Source organism: Panthera tigris, chromosome A2, assembly GCF_018350195.1.
Source record: "Panthera tigris isolate Pti1 chromosome A2, P.tigris_Pti1_mat1.1, whole genome shotgun sequence".
In the NCBI taxonomy this organism is placed as follows: domain Eukaryota; kingdom Metazoa; phylum Chordata; class Mammalia; order Carnivora; family Felidae; genus Panthera; species Panthera tigris.
The window spans coordinates 108,068,751-108,091,403 of NC_056661.1; the positions used below are offsets into that span (position 1 = coordinate 108,068,751).

At 35.9% G+C, this 22,653-nt stretch overlaps 1 protein-coding gene across 1 annotated transcript in view; it reads right to left on the reverse strand.

The window, feature by feature from the left end:
• Window positions 1-22,653, reverse strand: part of CRPPA (CDP-L-ribitol pyrophosphorylase A) — a 314,810-nt gene that overhangs the window by 130,870 nt on the left and 161,287 nt on the right. The window contains exons 7-8 of the mRNA XM_042967601.1: window positions 12,669-12,761; window positions 12,099-12,191 (exon numbers count right to left, since the gene is read on the reverse strand). Coding sequence (XP_042823535.1) covers window positions 12,099-12,191; window positions 12,669-12,761 — 186 coding nt within the window. The remainder of the gene's footprint in view (window positions 1-12,098; window positions 12,192-12,668; window positions 12,762-22,653) is intronic.

Here is a 22,653-nt window from a genome sequence, read left to right on the forward strand (position 1 = left end):
CAGTCATTCCCAAATAACAATTTTCCAGCATTTAAGTATAAAGTTTAAAATCCCGTAAAACAAAACCTCTGTTGCCTGAAAATTTAATCACACTTTACAAAAGTATCACATACAAACCTATTGCAAATAGGGTTCAAGCCAAAGCATGTTTGCATAAAGAAGTTTTTTGCAGTGATTCCATCACCCTTCTACACTTTCAATAAAACAACACTTCAGGCTTTCCAGAAAACTGCAGAAGTAATCTATTTTTAGGTGGCAAAAAATTTTTATCCTAAAGGAACACTACTTAGGCATGATAATATTCTTACCATCTTGCTGCCCGCTAATGATTCAACCCATGAACAAGATTTTGATTTTTTTGTTTTCAGTTGCATTTTTCTTTGAATATGAAATGTTGCTACAGAAAATATTTCGTGAAACAACACGATTCATCAGACAAACTCTATGTAAGAGTCTGGGACACCTGGGTGGCTCAGTGAGTTAAGTGTCTAATTTCAGCTTGGGTCATGATCTCGCAGTCCATGGGTTCAAGCCCCACATCAGGCTCTGTGCTGATAGCTCAGAGCCTGGAGCCTGCTTCAGATTCTGTGTCTCTCTCTGTCTCTGCCCCTCTGCTCTGCTTGTGCACTCTCTCAAAAGCAAACATTAAAAAAATAATAATAAACAAACCTCAAATACTAAGGAAGCTGTGGAGGAATGGAATTTCTCTCTCCAAGTTGGCTTTAGGATAAGAGATTCTGCACATAAACACACACAAAAATGAATAGAAAGCTTCTGACTATGGGTGAAATCTCTGTTAAGTATCTCTGAGAACAAATGTGTGGTAATCATCTCCTGACTCAAACTTCATGAACCAAAAAGACTGTTCTCTAATGTCCCCTATCTTAATATTATTCACTCAGTTTCATAAGATACAAAACTTGAGATTTTACCTCTTCTCTCTCATTAAAGAAGCACAAATCTGGGGCACCTGGGTGGTTCGGTCAGTTAAGCGTCTGACTTCAGCTCAGGTCATGATCTCACAGTTCATGGGTTCAAGCTCCACGATGGGCTTTGTGCTGACAGCTCAGAGCCTAGAGCCTGCATCAGATTCTGTATCTCCCTCTCTCTGAACCTTCCCCACATGCACTCTGCTGGACTCTCTCTCTCTCTCAAAAACAAAACAAACATTAAAAAAATTAAAATGAGCACAAATTCTTAGTGCTTCTACTTCTTAAATATGCCTTGACTCCAGCAATTTCTGCCCATTCACTCCAAAATGACCCTAGGAGCAGCCACCGCCATTATTTCTGAGACAACTGTGATAGCCTCCTAACTACAAGAAATGCATCAAGGAAGCTCTCTGATCATTTTAATCTGTTCTCCATACTGTATCCAGAATTATAATGTAAAATGCAAATCTGATCATCCCATCCATTTCTACTGAGCAGTGCTGCTTCATAGAGTTCAAACTAAGAAAAGAGGCCCACCTTGACCTTTTCCTGCCTAATCCTCAACATTCCCCAGTGTGTGGTTCAGTGAGTCTCAGATCCACTGGCTCTTTCTAGTGGCCATGAAGAAATGCTATTCTCCCTGCTCCTCAAAGATGTGGACCTGTTCAGTCTTCCAAATTTCAGGTTCCTCTCATATTCTTAAGCTCTCCTGATCTTCTATTCCAGGCTTATTTACCCCTTTTTCAAAGAGAACTAGTTACAACTTAACCTTGGAATGGTAAATAGAAGAGTAACCAAAATGCTATGAACTCCCAGCCACTGGATCACTTCCCAAGCTAACTCTGGCCACTCACTTAAGCATATGTTATTAAAAAATCTTCATCTTCAAAAGAAAATATATAAATAAAATTATTTCCTTACTTAACAAGATAAAATCATCTGAAATACTCTTCTAAAGATGCAGTTTAAAAAAAAACTAAATTATTAAATAGCATATGTGTATGTCAAAATGCTTGTCACGCAGATGTTCAACATATGTTCTATTTATTGACATTAAGTCATCAGTTAGGTAATAAAGAGAATGGGATAGTTCACTGTGAAGAGCAAAGTACATGGCGCCTAAAATGAGTTTAAAATGAATAGGTAGGGGCGCCTGGGTAACTCAGTTAGTTAAGCATTCAGCCCTTTATTTCAGCTCTGGTCATGATCTCATGGTTCGTGGGATCCAGCCCCCTATCCGACTCTGCTCTGACAGCTCAGGGCCCGCTTGGAATTCTCTCTCTCTCTCTGCCCCTCCCCTGCTTGTTTGAGCGTGGACATGCTGCTTTCTTTCTGAAAATAAACTTTACTAAAATGAGTAGGTAAAAAGATGCACTGGTACTTTAACCATTCTCAGAAGGTAGGGCCTCGGATAGACATGAATGGATAGATTCTTTGAAGGGGTGGGATAGGAAGGAGACTCATCATGCAATATTACAATGGTTTTAAAGAGACCAAAAAAGAAAAAAAAAAGGAATGATTGAAAAAAGATTTAGACTTAACCTAATGAAAATTCTACCACAAAAAGAGAAAGATAATGGATACATGCAAGAGGAAGAATTAAACAATAACACAAAAATCTCGAATGAGGCTTAAAGTATACACAATTCTCAAAAATGGTTCCTAACAGGAATACTATACCACCTGATTCAAAATTAACATGATTGTTATAATCTGAATTGCTCTATTATACCTGTACATAAAGCACATTCACAGTGGGTCATGCAACAGCAAAATGCCTTGACAGTATGTGTCTGGTATGAAAAATATCTTTAGAAAGAGACATCACTTAAATTCCTTCACGAGCATCCCACTCTGTGGCCAGATAAAGACTCTGAAGTAGAGGCACCAGGGTGGCTCAGTCTGATGTTAATCTGATGTTAATCCAACTCTTGACTTGGGCCCGGATCATGACCTCATGTTTTCTGAGTTCAAGCCCCACATCAGGCTCCAAACTGACAATGTGGCATTCTCTCTCTCCCCCCTCCCCTTCTCTGCCCCTCCTCTGCTCTTTCTCTCTCAAAATAAATAAATAAACTTAAAAAAAAAAAAGACTCTGAAATACAACTGAGAGACATGAAAGTTGGTAAACACTTGTTATTTGTACACCTATCTACCCTTTGTACCTTGAACCTCAGTCTTGGGATAACATCCTCACCATACCAAAGAGTTCCTAAAACTTAAAAGAACAGTCAATTCTTCTATTTAACACCACCTTTATGACAATGTAAATTATTTTCTCCAAGGAGTAAAACCTTCTGAATAGTAAAATAAAAATATACCAAGCCTGACTTTAATCTATATAAGAAATCAACTTTATTTTTTTATTTATTTTTTTAATGTTTATTTATTTTTGAGACAGAGAGAGACAGAGCATGAACGGGGGAGGGTCAGAGAGAGAGGGAGACACAGAATCTGAAGCAGGCTCCAGGCTCTGAGCTGTTAGCACAGAGCCCGACGCAGGGCTCGAACTCACGGACCGTGAGATCATGACCTGAGCCGAAGTCAGACGCTTAACCGACTGAGCCACCCAGGCGCCCAAAGAAATCAACTTTAATCAATGTATATAACACATATAACATGTAATTGTCAAATAAATGATACTGAAAATATATTTGGTTCCATCTTTGTAAAGAAATACCACAACACAATTGAGCTAAAGGCCATTTAAAATAGAGTCCTGTATTCAAAAAAAAAAAAAAAAAAAAAACTAGTAAAAGAAATCCTCAGGCACATTTTCTGATATGACAGTAAATGATCAAATCCATTGCTCAATGCCTTTTCTAAGCCTAAAATTAATGTAAGCTGCCTAACAAAAAAGGCTAGCTTCATTATTTGCCTCCTGTGCATTTCATGTTAAATTTTATAAACTGATTTACATGGAAAGTACTAGCAAATAAAATCATAAACAATTTTGTGCATCTGACCAAATTCTGTGAACTGCTTAAATTAGGAAAATAAATAGCAATTTCAAACCCTGTGCTTAATCAAGAAAAATTCATTCATTAAACTTATAAAAAGTATTCTGGAATTTATTATATTTGCATATTCCATTATAACATCACTCTATCTGAAAATAACCATAATTCATTACCAGAATGAATTAAAACTAGTATGTCCTATAAGAATAATTTCTCTCCACAGCGTCAGTTATGTGCCCATCACAATTAATCCTAGGGAATTTTAATATCCCACAACAAAAACCTTCCAGTAACTATTTAGCCATAAGCAAAGATCTTCTAAAACTTAAAATAACAGACAATTCTTTCTATTCACCACCTCCTACAAGAATGACTTCATCATTCCTCACTTTTGTGTTAGATATGAATCCCTTCATGACTAAACTTTCAAAAGGTTCTCAAGGAATTTAAAACCAGGATTGAGATTTTATTATTATTTTAGGCAGGAAATACTTCAGACTTAGTTTATTACCAGAAAACAAATGAAAACATTTGTAGAATTTGTAGAAATGATTACATTTCTGCCACATTTCTACAATGGCCATATACAGCCATGAAAGAGAACACGTTAGTGTACCTAAAGTAAAACATGAAAACATTCAGTATACAATAAGATCATAATTTTTTGAAGGAAAAACAAAAGGCTACAGAAGCAACGTGGTTGAGATTGGAATAGAAGAAGGATTTGTGCTAAGCCCATTGGTCCTTCTTTGACTATTAACCACATACACACACATGCGCACATAGAGAATATCCATTCAAAAATAAAGACAGATAAAGGGCGTGAAATATACACATTGTAAAAAGTAAACCCAGTATGATGGCAGTGAGAATTACAACAGCCAGCTCTCTTTTGTTTTTTAAGAACTTGTGACCTAAACACATATTTTGTCAGTCTATTAGTAATAGGGTTAACAGAAGGAAATGTATAGAATAAGTAGTTCAGTAAAAGATGACAAAGACATGTTTAGAATCTGGTAAGAAACTTAACAGGACCACAGATTTTTATAACTTAAATTCAATAAGGCCTCAAGTCAATACCTTGTGAAGCAAAGAAAGAAACCATTAGCACTTAAAAGAAGGCATCAGTATGTTGTTCCAATTGTCATTTGTTCTTTATGGGGAAAGAATATTAAATACATATATGTGTGTATGTATACTTTTAACCTTTTTCAATATTATTTAACACATCCATGAATGCATAAAAGTAACAAGTTTATATGATACAGTACGCAGTGGATTGATTCTGTTCCTAGCTCTGCCATTGGTGAGCTGTGGAACCTTCTGGAAACAATTTACATTGCTGAGTTTCCCCAGATGTCACAGTATCAAGAGTCAATGGATGGTGGTTTTCTATTTTTTTTGTTTGCTAACATGTTCAAATATTAAACATTTTGAAGTATTTTACAGACCATATATTCTGATCTGTTATGTCAATAAACTACTTCCAGGTAACTAGAACTAAATTAGGTACTTTTGAAGGTTTATTTGTATTTTTCAAAGCATTAAAATTCCATATGGTAATGTATGTTTTTTGCTAAATTCAGGAAAAGATTCCTAACACTCATAAAGCACCAATAAAATTATAGTCTACATAGTCAAAAATTAGAGTTTTTGTGCTATTATCCAGATGAATACTGTGAATTTATTTTGTAGTGGGGAAGTGGTAAAAATTTTCTCAAGTAAAAGAGTTTGCTTCATTTCTCAGTTTTGAACTTATGTTTTTTGCCAATTTTATTCTGCTTTTAAAAATTAAACATTTCATTGGTGTCTATTATATGAAACAGCTTTACTCATTGAAAAAGTAAGCTTTAAACAAGAATAAACTGTTCATTATATCATCTGATAATAGTAGGAATGGATGTTTTGCACAAAACTTGCCAGATCCAAATAAATGAGAACCTCTCTTTTACTTTTTGCACCTGGGAAGGAATTTTTTAAAGTTTTACAATTAGTTTTACATAACCTTGGCTGGAAAACAACTAAGTTTTGCTTCCCAAAACTCTTATTCTCCACTGTTGGAAAAAAACAGTTCCCTGATCATTAATTACCAAGCAAAGAACTCAGTCTATAATTGAGCTTCTTAGCACTTTTGCATCTTATTTAAGTAAAAGCCTAATTTTGGGGGGGGGGGAATGATTTTCATAACAAATTTTATGAGTTCACCTTTTACTATTTGAATATATTTAATATATTACTTTATTTTTCTAAATATTTTTTCATAATTTAAATAATGGAAAAAAAACACAATCAAAGTAGAAAGTAAAGAAATGAACATGCCCCATGTTGCTAGCTATAATATCAGGTGATTCCAAAGAAAGTTTTCAGTTAATCCTCTTGAGAGTTGCAATCTGAAAAAGTTGCTAGCTGTGCACCCCCCACCCCCACCCGCACTGGTAACTACAAAGAAGAGAAGGCTAACAGTAATTTCAGTCAACTCAAGATAAAAACTTGGTTCCTTGATAATTTATGATACATTAAACAGCATCAGAAATCTCTTCTGAAAAGGGCTCTCAAAACATAACTCCTACACAATTTAACAAAAGAAAACATGGGCTTTTATGCTTATAAGGTTTTTCTTGATAAAAGACATATGAAAGAACCTACATTTTAAAAATTCCTTTGTGCCAATCACTCTCTAAAATATATATATATATATATATATATATATATATATATATATATACACACACACATATATATATATACATACACACACACACACACACACACACACACACACATAGGGACATCTGGGTGGCTCAGTTGGTTAAGCGTCACACTTCAGCTCAGGTCATGATCTCGCAGTTCTTGAGTTCGAGCCCTGCGTCAGGCTCTGTGCTGACAGCTCAGAGCCTGGAGCCTGTTTCAGATTCTGTGTCTCCCTCTCTCTCTGCCCCTCCCCCACTTGCACTTTACCCCTCTCTCTCAAAAAATAAACAAGCATTAAAATTTCTTTAAATACGTATTTTTTTCTTTCAAGTTAGAAGAATTTTCCTAGTACAAGACATGCTTCTTATCTGATTACCTGTTTGTAAAGGCTCACAGTTAAAAGGCTACATAGGCTAACAAATGTCATCCTAACTAGATGCAGACTCAGTGAAAAACAAAACGCTTATAAATTGAGCCCACTCAACTACCTCTGCCTACTTTAATGCTGCATCTATGTAGGCCCAACAGTCAATAGTATCAGTCTGAATCTGGTCAAACCAATTTTAAAAATTCTAATGGTTTAATATGATTACAACAAAATTAAGTTACAACTATCAAAATTTGGGATTTTATTAAGTTGAACAAATTAACATTGGTAAACTCCATAAATTCTACTCAACACCATTGACAAATGAGAGCTTGGCTAAATTAAACCCTTAAAAAGAAATAAGAATTATGACCCCAAAGAGAATTTTGAACAAGATGTTAAGATATTTTTACAAAATTAAAAATGTCCAAAAATATTTTTATAAAAATGACCACTTGAAATGAAGCATGTCATAGCATATTATCATGCAATGTTCACAAGACTAAGCAAAGATGCCTCTTCCAAACACTCTAATTTTTTAAACAGATAAAATTATTTTGATCATTATCTTATTTTAAGATAAAGTCCTAATTGTTTTTTCTACTTTTCATGGTGAAATTTTATTTCTTCTTCTAAGCAGATCTTAAGGCAGTAGCATCTTTCCTGTCAGTTTACCTGAGATCACAAAAACCTCCTACAGTCAGTATTTCCTAACCCATTTCAGCTTCATAAAGGCAGAGAGAAGTTGATCTTCAGACAATCAACACCCTGAAATAAAATTTACTTTAGCTAAATACCTGTGTGTGGTGAATAAGCTTAGGAATTCCCTGAGCTTGCAATGATGGGTTAACAAGGCATAAAGAATTAGAAAGTCATAGGATGCTCACACCCAAGTTTGGGTAAAGAAGATTAGGGAAATAGGTATACATAGGGCAGGGAAAGGCCCCAGTATAGGATAAAGGTATATGAGGTAAACAATATTAGGTATTCAGGGCAGAAACGCCCCCCAACTTAGTACAACAATAGAAAGCTGCTTTCAAAAAAAAAAAAAAGGAAGGAAGGACCAAGTTAGGTAAACAGGTAAATAGGGCTATAGACAGCTGCAGGGCGAAGTAGCCCAGTGCAGGGGGAAGTTGCCCCCAGTGGAGTTTATTAGCAAAAGAAAGGTGCCCTGTTGACCCTGAGGTGTCTTGCTCTGTCTTTCTCATCCCCTAGACCAGTTTAGGTAAACACAGTTGGTGCCTCATGTCTGCTGTAAACAACCTTCCACCCACCGCCAGGATTTTGTTTTAACCCAAACCCCTAACACTGCATATCTTCAAAAACCCCTTTCCCTCTCATCCATGAGTTAATGTTCACAGTTTCATTGTCTCTTTGTGCCCATCCATCACCATGTTTATAAGCCTTCTGATCCTAATTAAAATGGTGCAAGGACCTCTAATAGGGGCTCTTGTCTTCTCCAGAACATTAGCCATCTCTCGCATTTTAATCCTGCGTCCCACTTTCTTGCTGGACAAGAAAAAACTCCAGACCCAGAGTCTACAACACCTGTGTACCAAGAATCTAACACCATTAACCAGTCATTCCTTCAGTGCTTAGCTCCCTCCAAGGGATTAAAGTTTCAGATGAGGTTGAAGGTCCGATGTACCACTTAAATGACTACCAAATGACATTTAATAGCAAATTCCAAAATATTTTTCTACATCTCCTTGAAAATTTAAGACAATGTGAGTTTCACCAGCATGGCAGACCAGACACCAATTTCCAACACTTAAAACCTGATCAAGTGTTGGGGCACCTGGGTGGCTCAGACAGTTAAGCATCTCATCTTATTTTCAGCTCAAGTCATGATCTCATGGTTCCTGAGTTCAAGCCCCACATGGGGCTCTGTGTTGACAGTCTGAGCCTGCTGGGATTCTCTCTCTCTCCCTCTGCACCCTTCCCCATCCTCTTGCTCTCTCTCAAAAATAAATTTAAAAAAAAAACTTAAAACACAAACAAACAAAAACTGACCTAGTATTACTTTTGCCAAACAACATGTCCCAGCTTAACGTCAGCCCCATTTCCTCTGAAAGTTTGCCCTTGTAGAGTGAATCATGGTAACATTGCAAATGACCACCTTAACTAGTCTCTCAGTTGAAAAAAATCCTAACACCTCATCAACCACAATTTTACTTTGCCACTGGGTGATTCCCAAGTCTTCCTCTCTTCAGATGGACTGAAATTGGAAGTTGATAAACCCTCACATAGGAAAAAAAGGACCACTGTACTACATCTCAGCCTAGACAAAATAGGGTTTTAAACATTTACAATACATGCATTCAATAACTACGGAATCACATAATTCCAAAACAATAATGGATTTATTTTTCTATGACCTTGAAGTCATTTTAGATTTATTTTCTGGTGAATAAAACCTGCCTGTTCAGGGAAGGAAATAAGCAAATTCTTTGGCAACTCTTCTGAGATTTTAGAAATGTTTAAAAGCCTTATTTAAAAAAAAAATAAAAAGATATAATTTAATCTTCTAGCAAAGTAATTCAGATAAAAGTAAAATACCCATACCATTCTAGACTGGTATGACCTGCCTATAGTAACATCTTTCCAGTTACATACATATGGATCTATATCTTCATGTGTACTCATACTTCTATCTCCAGACACTGCATGCATTGTTTTTTTTTTCTACTTACTCATGTATAACTTATGTCCCCAGATATTTAGACTCAAATTTAAGTTTTTATCTTATTCATTTTGCAACTAGAATGATATTTTCTACACAACTATTCGTTTGGGGAATATTTGAATGAATCTGCCAAAGATTAAGTCATAGGAAAACTGAAATGGCCTTGTGGCCATTTGGGGAAAAGTACTATCAGAAAGAAATGGGATGAAGCCTTTATTGAATCATTTACAGGACAATTCAAAAATCCAGAAAAATTCACTTGCCTCTCAATCCAAGAACACAGCATTCTTTATTTTACCTTTCCAGTGATTTGGTCCATCCTAAGGATACAGACTCTAGATATGTTCTATTGACATTTTACTATTAAGTTTAATAATAACTTTCATATCCCTACACTGAGTCTACCTATTCACTGAGAAAATAATGGGTGAACAAACATTAATCATGCAGTAATAACAACTCTCCAATTTAAACATTTTCCAATGTTTATGGTATACAGATTTATAATAATACTATCCTCAAACTAGTTCTAGGAGACATTTACTCTCTAATTAGAGGACTATCCATCTTTTTCCTTGGTTTGATACAGAACACCAGGGAATCAAAAATAAATAAATAAATAAAATTCTAGACTTACTGGGATACATAAAATAGAACTCAACAGAAATAAACAGAAAACTAAATTCAAATATTTATGGAAAAATACAAAAAAAAACAGGTTGACGTGCAATGAAAGAGAACAGTTAAAAACTGTGTGTGTATGTCCACGCACACACGTGTGTTTGTTGGTGAGAGGCAGAGGAAAAAGGTAGAAAGGAAATTCAAAGCTAAGGCAGATTCCCACCTGAGTCCCAGCCACAACTACTGCTGCTAAGAGAAATCAGCTTGTAGGAAACATGTTTTTGTGATAGATCTGATACAGCACACGTAAGATGATAATGAAGTACTCAAACTGAAGTACCTAATAGAATGTTGAAAAATGTATGATTCAAACTCAGCATTCAGATTAGAGAGCAGTGGAAGTGAACTTTGAGTCATCTAATCTAAATGGGAAAGAAGAGGAGCTAAGCTATTAAAGCTTTTTTTAAAATTTATTAAATGAAACACTACACGCCTCCCAAAGAGATACCAACTTCAGTTTGCATTTATGTATTCATTCATTCTTCTTAATCCTTACAATGATTTAAGAAGTAGGGTTATTAGCCTCATTTCTAAAATGAGGAAAGCAAATGTCAGGAAACTTAACCAAGGTGACCAAGGAACTGAGAAATTCCGAGTTTAAAGCCATTGCTCCCTTCATAATGCTGTATACACTTTAGAGTATTATCTGGGGACATGGAGAGAAGGAGATTTCAAAGTAACTTAACACAAAGGGAGGAATAGAGGGCTATACATAGGACTTTTAACCTAACTGTACCCTACAGAGCCTTAGAGCCTTCCAGCATTAAGTAAATTTCATGTTTCCCACAACACCCCCCAATGGAAGGCACTGATACTTCTGTTAAAATCAGTCACTTGTGGAACTTGATTTTCCATAATCAGCAGGATCCATGGAACTTACCATTAGAATATATGCCCACATACAATAGGACAGTAAAACCAGTCTTCCCCAGTTGCTAATTTGGATGTATTTGCCATGCTAGAGTTAAATTCATTTGTATTACAAATTTTCTTTTTGTATTAATGATCTTACCTACCATGAACTAAATTCTAAATTCCCACACTATTGGGATGGGCCCAAGATTAGAAACTTGGCAATTGTTAAGCAAATGATTGGAGAATGTCACATTTAGAACCCCTTCCCACAGTAAAATATCACAGACTACACTCTACTCAGCTAGTCTCTGATTTTATTCCTTCCTGGTTGTGCTGAGATCTCCCTCTTTTGTACAGTTTAATAGACCAATCAAAAAAACGCTGTATTAAACATGTACTTTTAGTCTTTCACAGGAAAGACCTTCCCAAAATTTTCATGGGCCATCTCCAAGGAATTCTCTTTCATCTGTTTCTCCTTCTACTTTGCTGTCCAAGTGACAGAGAAGATGATACAACCTAAGAGACAATTTACTTCCACATGCTATTTTCCCTCTTTTTTTTTTTTTAACCTCGGTATTTTTTCTCCAATGGTGTTTTGCTAACATGCTAATAAGCTCTTTCATATTCTCCAAACAGCTAGTGAATTCAGCAGTATACTTTGCAATTTTAATGAAGAAAAAGAAATAAAACTGGTTGCTAGATTAATTTTTTCCCTAAACTTGTCAATTCAAACAAATAACTACAGCAATAAGGGAACAAAGTCATAGAAGTCATAACAAGAGAGAAAGCTCAGGAATCCGTAAAAGGAGTTTCTTCTGGGCTTGGGTAGATTTCCTCAATTGGATGAAATTTTGTTAAAAAGAAAAACTGAATCCCAAGGAAGGAAGCCTAAGGATGAGGAGTTAAATCTGAATTAAATCACTTACTGAAATAACAACAACAGGATATAAAATGGAAAGATTAATCTCTTCCAGCATATTCACTAACTTCCGGATTTCCTCAAAATCAGAGGTCATAACCTGAAAGATCAGAAAATAAAAGGAAGTGAAAAGAAGTTCTTAAATGATTTAAAAGTTAATTCAAGAATTAAAAGTTAATGAAGGAAAAAATACGGAGCTTTTACATACACATCCAAAATCTTTATCAAGCTTAATTTTCACTTTTTGAACAACTTTCAAGGATACCCACACGGTCATATCTATTAAAATTTGAATTCTTCATTAATTCAAACCTGCATCATCTTATCTGCTTCATACCAAATAACTGAAAATGGCATCTACAGAAATATCACCTTCTTCTCATTATGGGAATTAACTTGTGAGAAATTTTTTTTTTATTTCAAAAATTAAAAAATACAACTTCCAAATACTTACTGAATAACACAGCTCATCACAAAAACTTAAATTCAAACAATTAAAAATCAAGAAATAATTATCTTGCACATTACATTTACACAGATCGTCAAAGGCTTTGAACCATTTAAGGTCACTACTTACATTCACGCAAACGTAACTGTAGCACTGCTCTGACATGATTTGATCAAGATCTCTGCCAGTGTGACATGGAAGTCGAGACGTGACTTTTACATGCTAGGAGAATAAATAATTAAGAAAGAGCAGTTTATAAACTAGATAGAAAGACCAAATCAGAACCTAATGTTACAAAGGAGCATAAAATTTCAACAGACACAAAAAGCCAAAGACCATAAAAAGTCAAAATAATTCAGGCTAAAGTTTATGAAGCTTCCAAGAAAAAGACATCTGAACTACTCCATGACTGATGAATATTATTTTGGTGAACAGAGATACAGATAAAGGAAATAGTTTCAAATAAGTAAAGGTACAGGATATATGCAGGGACAGGCAGTACCTGTTTTTTTCTTATACAAAGGATGTATTTCAAAAATTCTGGATTATAATCAAATGGTTGGTTAGATGGGAGTTGTTGGATGATTCTGCAAACATGTTAAATTCTACAGTTAGATAGATTCTGCCAAACCTGGAATGACTAGAAGCAGGAAAAGCATTAAGAAATTATTAGTGAGGGAGGAGTCAACATGGTGGACACAGCACTATCAATAGCCAAAGTATGGAAAGAGCCCAAATGTCCATCAATTGATAAATGGATAAAAAAGCTGAAACACATACCTACATATACACAATGCAATACTACTTGGCAATGAGAAAGAATGAAATCTTGCCATTTGCAGCAACACGGATGGAATTAGACGGTATTATGCTAAGTGAAGTAAGTCAGTCAGAGAAAGACAGATATTGTATGTTTTCACCGATAAGAATTTGTGAAACTTAACAGAAGACCATGGGGGGAAAAATAGTTTTAAACAAAACCATAAAAGACTCTTAAATACAGAGAACAAACTGAGGGTTGATGGGGTGGGGGAGAGGGGAAGTGGGTGACAGGCACTGAGGCGACACTCATTGGGATGAGCACTGGGTGTTGTATGTAAGCAATGAATCATGGCAATCTATCCTGAAGCCAAGAGCACCCTGTATACACTGTATGTTAGGTAACTTGACAATAAATTATATTTAAAAAATTATTATAATAATCTGAGAGAGAAATAAGACTTGAACTAGGACAATGATAATAAAACAAGAGATGAAGAGATTATTACTAGAGGTGGTCCCAGACTAGATTTAGAATAGCACATACAATACAAAAATTCTCCTAATGAGACTTTTATTCCATAAACTCAATATTCTAATTAACTTCCATTGTTTCCCTCTAATATCAATAAGAACAAAAACTTAATTATTAAACAAGAGGTCTTTTATGTATGTTATTTTAATTCCCCAGAAAGCCACATTTCAATGGTTAATATTGGCATTACATTTACAATGCTTTACAATTTATGATTCTAAAACAGTAGGCCAGTTCCTTAGTAAAACATTAAACCGTGTACTTCAAAGAACATTACATAGTAAGTAGGATTCATCTTAGTTCTATGTAATTTTGACAGAATATTAGAGAAGGGGAAGTAAATGTTTTGAAGTCTTAACACTGCTACGAATTCATTGGCTTGCAAATTTCAAGACTTTTCTTTCATTTTAAAATTCTTATTGAGTACCAAGTTCGAGACAACATTAAAAAAATTAACAAAATAGTTCCATTGCACCAGCCATATACTGATAGTTAAACAGAGAAGAAATTATTGGCTTTCACTGTGCAACATTAAGTTTGTTCAAGGAATCACATCTTCTAGATACTACAAGGAGATAATTTTCCAGGGATGTCTTATATACCCAAACATTTTCAAAGACATTAATAGCTAACGCACTCCAGATGGACTTTTCAAAGATGTCTGCATAACAGGCAGATTTGCAAAGATAGGGATGTCTCTTCCTGGAGTATATTTGTGCATATTCCAAAAAATAAAGGTAGCCTCCTCTCTCTCCCTGGGGCAGATCCGCTTGACATTCCAGAGGAATAAAGACAATGTCTCTTTTTTTTGCCGATGGTCCCTAAACAAATTAAGTGCTTCCCAACATCAACATCTTTAATTTACCTCAACTAGAACAGCACCTAGTGGTAACAGCATTCCCCTGTAGGAATTGCAATGTAGACCATCAGCGCAACGCTATATTCTCCTTAATGCTACTGCTGTTAACAAATAGTCTTTCCTCTGACCACAGAGTTAAGGTCTTATGCCAGTATTTAAGATATTAGTGTGAACAGGGGTGCCTGGGTGTCTCAGTCAGTTAAGCATCCGACTTCGGCTCAGGTCATAATCTCACGGTCCGTGAGTTCGAGCCCCGCATTGGGCTCTGTGCTGACAGCTCAGAGCCTGGAGCCTGTTTCGGATTCTGTGTCTCCCTCTCTCTCTGACCCTCCCCTGTTCACGCTCTGCCTCTGTCTCAAAAATAAACGTTAAAAAAAAAAAAAAAAAAAAAAAGATATTAGTGTGAATGTCTGCATACAAGTACTATAAAATTCCTTAGATCCTGCCAAGTTTGACTTAACAGATATGAAATAAAACAATCACATCATGAGATAGTAACTTCAACAAATGTGAAATGTGAATTTTACAAAATGATTTCATTTAAAATTTTCTTTTGCATATACATAAATGAGGTCTAGGATGAGAACATGAGAGACTGATTTAACTTTTGAAGTACTGAAATGGATAAAATTCTTAAGGAAAGGATATGGGGTCCTTGTGCACAGAAACACGAATGTTCTTCCCACTAGCAAATACTTGATATATAGGTATTTTAAATGTAAAACGGTTTCAAGACAGGGAGGGGGACAAAACATAAGAGACTCTTAAATATGGAGAACAAACAGAGGATTACTGAAAGGGTTGTGGGAGGGGGGGATGGGCTAAATGGGTAAGTGGCATTAAGGAAATCTACCCCTGAAATCATTGTGGCACTATATGCTAACTAACTCTGATATAAATTAAAAAAAAAAAAAATAGTTTAAAAAAAGTCTTGTTTCAAGAAAAATGGTGTATTTTTCTTAAAACCAACTACTTGAAAAAGGTAAAAAAAAAAAAAAAAAAAAGATCCAAAAATACCACTACCTAGTAACAATTACCCTGAACATTAGCTAAATATCATTCCAACAATACTCTATTAATTCTATTAATATATGCAGTAAGATTGTAGGACAAAAGGATGAAGAAACAAAAGCAATATGGCACTCAAATCAGATAACACGAAGGTCTTTTTTTAGCTAGTTAGGAAAGAAAATTCAGTAGAGTAAAACTGAAGCAAATGCTGCTAAATCTCAGGTAATTTTTCACTTTCAGAGCCCTAAACTTCTAAACGTTAGGAAGAGGTAGTATGGATAGGATTAAAATAATGGATTTTTAATGGCAATGCATTTTATTTGTCGGCATTAGCTGTCCTCCTTCTATGAAAGAAATAGCACATTTTAGCTTCCACCTAGAGCCTAGTTCTGGTAATCATGTGATTTTTACCCATTTAATAAGATTAAATTCACATCCTATTCTAACACCATAAAACCCACAACCTAGACTTATCTACACTCAAAAGCATTGACTTTTTAAATTTTGTTTAATATTTATTTATTTTTGAGACACAGAGTGCAAGTGGGGGAGGGGCAGAGAGGGAGACACAGAATCTGAAGCAGGCTCCGGGCTGGCAGCACAGAGCCTGACAGTGGGGCTCGAACCCACAAACCGTGAGATCATGACCTGAGCCAAAGTCAGAGGCCCAAATGAGTGAGCCACTCAGGTGCCCCCCAAATCATTGACCTTTTAAACAAAATTTCTCCATTTTTAAGCTCTTCATTTTAATTCCCTTCTTTATTTGATAAAATTTATCTGCAAGTAGTTTCTTTAGTTGTTTTTTTTTTTTTTTTTTTTTTTTTTTTTACAAAAGCCTCAACATCTTTATGTTCCTTGAGTTTTGCTTTTACATTCAAAGAACCTATTACCCGGGAATCAAAGTTGGGTTCGCTCTTCTCTCACAGATTTGTAGTCACTGTTCCACCATCTCCAAGAATTATATATTTATCCTAAAGTTTATAATCCATCTGTCAGTCACCTACTCTCCATTCATTATGTCACCGGGTAGATTCAACATCAGTAGTTCTAATACGAAATACAGTAGACATTATATTTGGTTTTCCTCCTATTGTTTTTTGACTGAAAATTTGGCTGGTGGTCCCATTCTTGGATTCTATATGTATTCCCTCTGAAGTTCACAGACACTGTTTCCTTTTATTTGGATAGTGAATATTGTGGAGACACAAGAGGTCAGGCAGAGTATCCTTTTTTCCTTTAACTTTTGATTTTATTTTCTTACACCTAGGTCCCTATGTGAAGAATTCTTTATGAGGAAATTCAAAATCCTAATCAGAATCAACATGTGTTTAATTGTCAATTTTTATACCTCAGTTTTTCCCAAGTATGCTTGTTAGGTCTTACAGCATCAGTTAGTCATTTCAAGAAAATTCTCTTCAAGCTTCCCCAAGAAGCATTATCCTATGCTGAATGCCTTTATCATCATTCACATCTATTCTCTTTTAGTTATCTTTTACTTAGAACACACTCTAATTATCTCAAGTTTCCCACTATTATAATAATCTGACATCAGCTGTAGTCTATTTTTAATCCATTATTTTTGTTTTAATATTGATTCTTAGAGAGAGAGAGAGAGAGAGAGAGAGAGAGAAAGAGAGAGCAAGCGAGCGAGCATGAGCGGGGGAGGGGCAAAAAGAGAGGGAGACACAGAAACTGAAGCAGGGTCTAGTCTCTGACGTGTTAGTACAGAGCCCCACACAGGGCTCAACCCCACGGACCCCAAGATCATGACCTGAGGCAAAGTTGGACTGCCAACCAACTGAGCCACTCAGGTGCCGCTCTGATCTGTTAAGCAGTTCTAAAACAGTGCTGCTTTAGTCTGAATTTTGTTTCCTCTGATAGTTAATAACTGTATTCATCTTTTGGCATCCCATCTTTGAAGTTTGTCTTTAACCTTTGTGAATTCATTTTTTTAATCTTTTTATGTTTGTTTATTTTGAGACAGAATTCAAGTGGCATAGGGGCAGAGAGAGAGGGGAAAGAGAGAATGCTGACCAGGTTCCACACTGTTAGTGCAGAGACCAATGTGGGGCCCAAACTCAGGAATTGTGAGATCATGACCTGAGCTGAAATCAAGAGTCAGATGTGTAACCTAGTGACCCATCCAAGTGCCCCTTGAATACAAATTTTTACTGAATTGTACCAAAGAAAATGTATGATAACATTTTAAGGAGTGAGCTGTGGGGTTTCTTTCATATTTTTAAAATCTGATTTGCATGGAGTATGATTTTTTGGTATGAATTGCAGAGTTCCCTAATTATTTTTTCTCACAAGTTGTAGAGTTAAGAATCAGTAGGCACTGAAAAATTTCCCTGCCTCTGCTGCTGTAGTACAAAGATTTAAAAGGTTTTCTCTGACTTTTCCCTGACCTTCATTTCAGCACATCCATCGGTTTCTCCCTCAATTAAAATTTAAGAATTTTCGGGGCGCCTGGGTGGCTTGGTCTGTTAAGCGTCCGACTTCGGCTCAGGTCATGATCTCACGGTCCATGAGTTCGAATCCCGCGTCAGACTCTGTGCTGACAGCTCAGAGCCTGGAGCCCGTTTGAGATTCTGTGTCTCCCTCTCTCTCTGCCCCTCCCCTGTTCATGCTCTGTCTCTCTCTGTCTCAAAAATAAATAAACGTTAAAAAAAATTTTTTTTAAAAATTTAAGAATTTTCTGGATAATCACCATTTGCCCTTTCACAGTGTCTTATAGATCCAGGGGTGGGGTTTGGAAGACATGACAAACCAGATGAAGGTGCAGGTAGATTCACTGATAAGAGATCCCTTTGTGGTTCAAAAACAACAGTCTTTCTACTGCATCATCACATGATAGCAAAAGCAAGGGAGCTCTCAGGAGTCTCTTTTGTAAGACAACTGACCCCTTCATGAAGTCCCCATCCTCATGACCTAATCATCTCCCACAAGCCTCACCTCTTAATACCACCACACTGAGGTTAGGATTTCAAAATATAAATTCTGAAAGAGAACACATTCAGTCTATAGCACTTACGCATCATACATTCTTTAAAAAAAAAAAAAAGTATTCACTAAGTGTCAAGAGTATTTGAAGATTAATATTCCTAAAACTGAGTTTCATTTTTTCGATTCAGAATATTTAAGAACATATAGTTATATATAGAACATGTATGTGTTTATTTTTTTTTAACGTTTATTTATTTTTGAGACAGGGAGAGACAGAGCATGAACAGGGGAGGGTCAGAGAGAGGGAGACACAGAATCTCAAACAGGCTCCAGGCTCTGAGCTGTCAGCACAGAGCCTGACGCGGGGCTCGAACTCACAGACTGCAAGATCATGACCTGAGCCGAAGTCGGCCGCTTAACCGACTGAGCCACCCAGGCGCCCCCAACATGTATGTGTTTAGATTGAATTTCCAATTGTGAAATTGTCTTTAAAGTACTCCATAATCTAATTATATTCAACTATTGTCTTTTGTAATGTTTATTTTTGAGAGAGACTGAGAGAGACAGTGTGAGAGAGAGAGAGAGTGGAGGTGGGGCAGAGAGAGAGAGGGAGACAGAGCATCTGAAGCAGACTCCAGGCTCTGAGCTGTCAGCACAGAACCCAACGTGGGGTTCAACCTCACGAGCCCTGAGATCATGACCTGAACCTAAGTCTGATGCTTAACCGAGTCACCCAGGCACCCCGCTATTCAAATGTTATTAACCATCCAACTTGACTTAACAACTCTTCTCATCAACACAGGTATTCTTAAACTCTAAGGCCATTTTCTACTATTGCCACAAATACTGGGTTCATTCTTGCCTGTGAGGGTTTTAGCTGATAATGATTTCAATATATACTTGTTTCCTTATTAAAGTTTTTATTTCTTAATTATTAACAGTTAATAAATACAATATAAGCTGCTCAAATACAGGATATAGGTATACGGGAAGCATAGTACCCAGCCAATGTTAATTATTGTTGTTATTATTAAAATATATTTGTTCTACTATTATTTAGTAAATTAAAATTCTAATTAAAAGATAGTCATTCATTAACTAGGGCCTACAAACTAAGAAATGGACACACAATATTCTTACAGAAAGCATTAAATAGTAGCATTTTTTAAATACTTTTAAAACAAAGCAAAACAACACTGCCACTTATTCCTTCCTGAAAGTGACATTCTTAAGAACTGTTTCTAGTTAAGTGTCTTTTTTTTCTTTTTTTTTTTTTTTTTTTGGTCACACTCCTTTTCCCAACCAGAAAGTATTTTCCATGCTTGAGTAAAAAAAAAACAAAAAAACAAAAAACCTTAGATTTACCTAAATATAGCGAAGGAGTCTTGGACACCTTTAATAAACAAAGACCACATTAGACAATGCTATTAAGTTGTTTATGAAAATGCTCTACAGTATCATCTTATGCTGTCATTCCTAATGTTTCCACACTCAAACACAACAAACGCAACAATCTCCTGGCTAGAAGAACTCCTTGTTCTGTAAATATTTTGGTTCAAAGAACATTTAAACAAAATTTAAAACAACCTTCCATTATGTTCAGTAAAATTAAAGAGGTATACCAAAAAAATAAAACAAAAAACCATGAAGTACTTTCCTTACATCATGACAAATAAGAATTTAGAAAAGATTTACCATTAACTAAATGCAACCATCTGCATACTAAAAATACTATTTAAAGCATGGCTATTAGGAAGGGAGATGCTTTGTCAAAAAATGTTTTCCATCTCAGGAAGAGTTAAGGATTAACTAAGGCTCAAAGACTTTGGTTCAAGTCCCATGAGTCAGAGGTTCAAAAATGTGTTTCTGAAAAGCCAACCCTCTTTTTACAGAACATGTTGGCTGGATCATGTCTGAATCTGATTCCATTAAATTCTCACCTCCCTCCCGTTCAAACATGGTACTCATGTGGGCATAAACAAGAAATCAGAGCAAGATGCACTTTTTCACTCTGTAGACAATACTTACAATTAAAAGTCTTGTGTTTGCCAAGGGCTATGGAGGGGGTGGGGGGAGTGGGGAGATACTGGTGTAAGGGTACAAAGTTTCAGGTCTACAAGATGAATAAGTCAGAGATCTAATGTACAGCACAGTGACCGTAATTAACAGTATCGTATTATACACTTGAAACAATTTACTAAGAGGGTAGACCTTAAGAAAAAAACAAACAAAAAAACATACAACAAAGTGGTAATTATGTAAAATAATGGATATGTTAATTAAACATGGTGACCATGGTGCATATGTGCATCTTATCATCAATAGATATAATTTTATATATGTAAAAATAATTTTTATTCATCAATTATACCTCAATAAAGCTTAGGAAAAAGTGTCTTTGTATACTGCAAATCCTCATTTTTGAAAGGCATCTTCTGTAACTATGACTGCTGCCAAATGAAGGCTGTGACTGGGCCCTCAGTTCATCCGTCACTGTGTTTATCAGTGGAGTCACCTCTGGTCTGTGAGTGCTGTGTCTGGACCTTCAGTCAGAGGTTAAGAGCCCAGAGCCTCTCCTTCATATTTAGTAATCTTCACCTCAGTAACTGCTTTATTAAGGATTTATTATTTTCTAATTTTCAATTGCCAATTCAACTTTACTTCATGGTTATTTTATTCTTTTGTGGAGGTTTTGTCCACTGAGCATTTACTATTTTTTATTTTTTTAAGAATCAGCTTTAAAGCCCGTTTTTGTAGTTAACAGCATGGCCTCTGGAGCCAAGATCCCTGCCTGTAAATCTAGCTGTGCCACTGGCTTTCCGTATGACTTTGGGTAAATTATTTAAGCTTCATGGCTCAGATGAATCGTCAGTAAAATAAACACTTCGTTCATTGAATTGATAAGAAAGTTGATTAAATTAATATATGAGAGTTAAGGTTTAACTTTTCCAGAACTTCTCCCCTATGGTTGGGGTTCCTGGAAAGCTTCAGAGAAAAAAAAGCTATTGGCCAGAGCTATAAACCAATAAATCTTAATGCACCTTTGAGGTGATAAATCATCCAGGTTACCGTTCTCCCATGTTACATACGCTATGGACCTCCCAACATGAACAGTGAGCTGGTACATCATACTAGACTCCTTGTACTTCACAAGCTGCGACCATAAGCCTCAAACTCTAGCCTGTTAGATATACCAAAGAGAGTCTTGACCTTCTGTTAGCCTTAAGTGCTGGGCAGGCAGGATAGCACTAGAACCATGATTCTACAATGTCACAATGGTGTTGGACCCCAGTACTTTAGCACACCAGGGGAAGGGCTGGTACTCCCTTAATTATGCAGCTTAAAAGCCACACTATGCAAAGACTGGAGTCTAACATTAGCCGTAAGATCCATTTGCAATGCTACATAATACAATGGACAGTGAGTGCCTCTGTTCCTGAGTCCATGGACTTTCCCCACTAATCACTGTTCTAGAAAATCTCAAGTCTAGCATGAGTGTTGTCACGTCATTCATCTTCGTTTGCTGGCATATATTTAAAGCATTAATAACTATCCCTGCATCTAGTGCTTTATTAAATGTTTGCTATGATTATTCCACTCCTGATTTAACTTACATATTTAAAGAGCACTTTAACACATCACCACACCTCCATTACCCCTTGACATTTTATGCTTTACATTTAAAGTGTTACCATTTGTAAGAATCTACACTAAATACTTTGAGCAATTATCTTACTGAAGTCACCAAGTACACCTGTGCATATATTATCATGATCCTTACGTTAAGAAAACTGAGGCACAGAAGTCTATTTAAATAACCTGAGATCATAAAACCAGTACAGAGTAGTACTCAGACTAAGATCTACTGGATTTCCAGGCCCATTTACTTAACACCCACAATACACTGGGTATCAGTTTACTCCAAGTGACTATTACCTTATCATGAAAGTCACAAGGCCTTTCTTCAGAGAAAATGATACTATAGATTCCAAAGTCAACCCAAA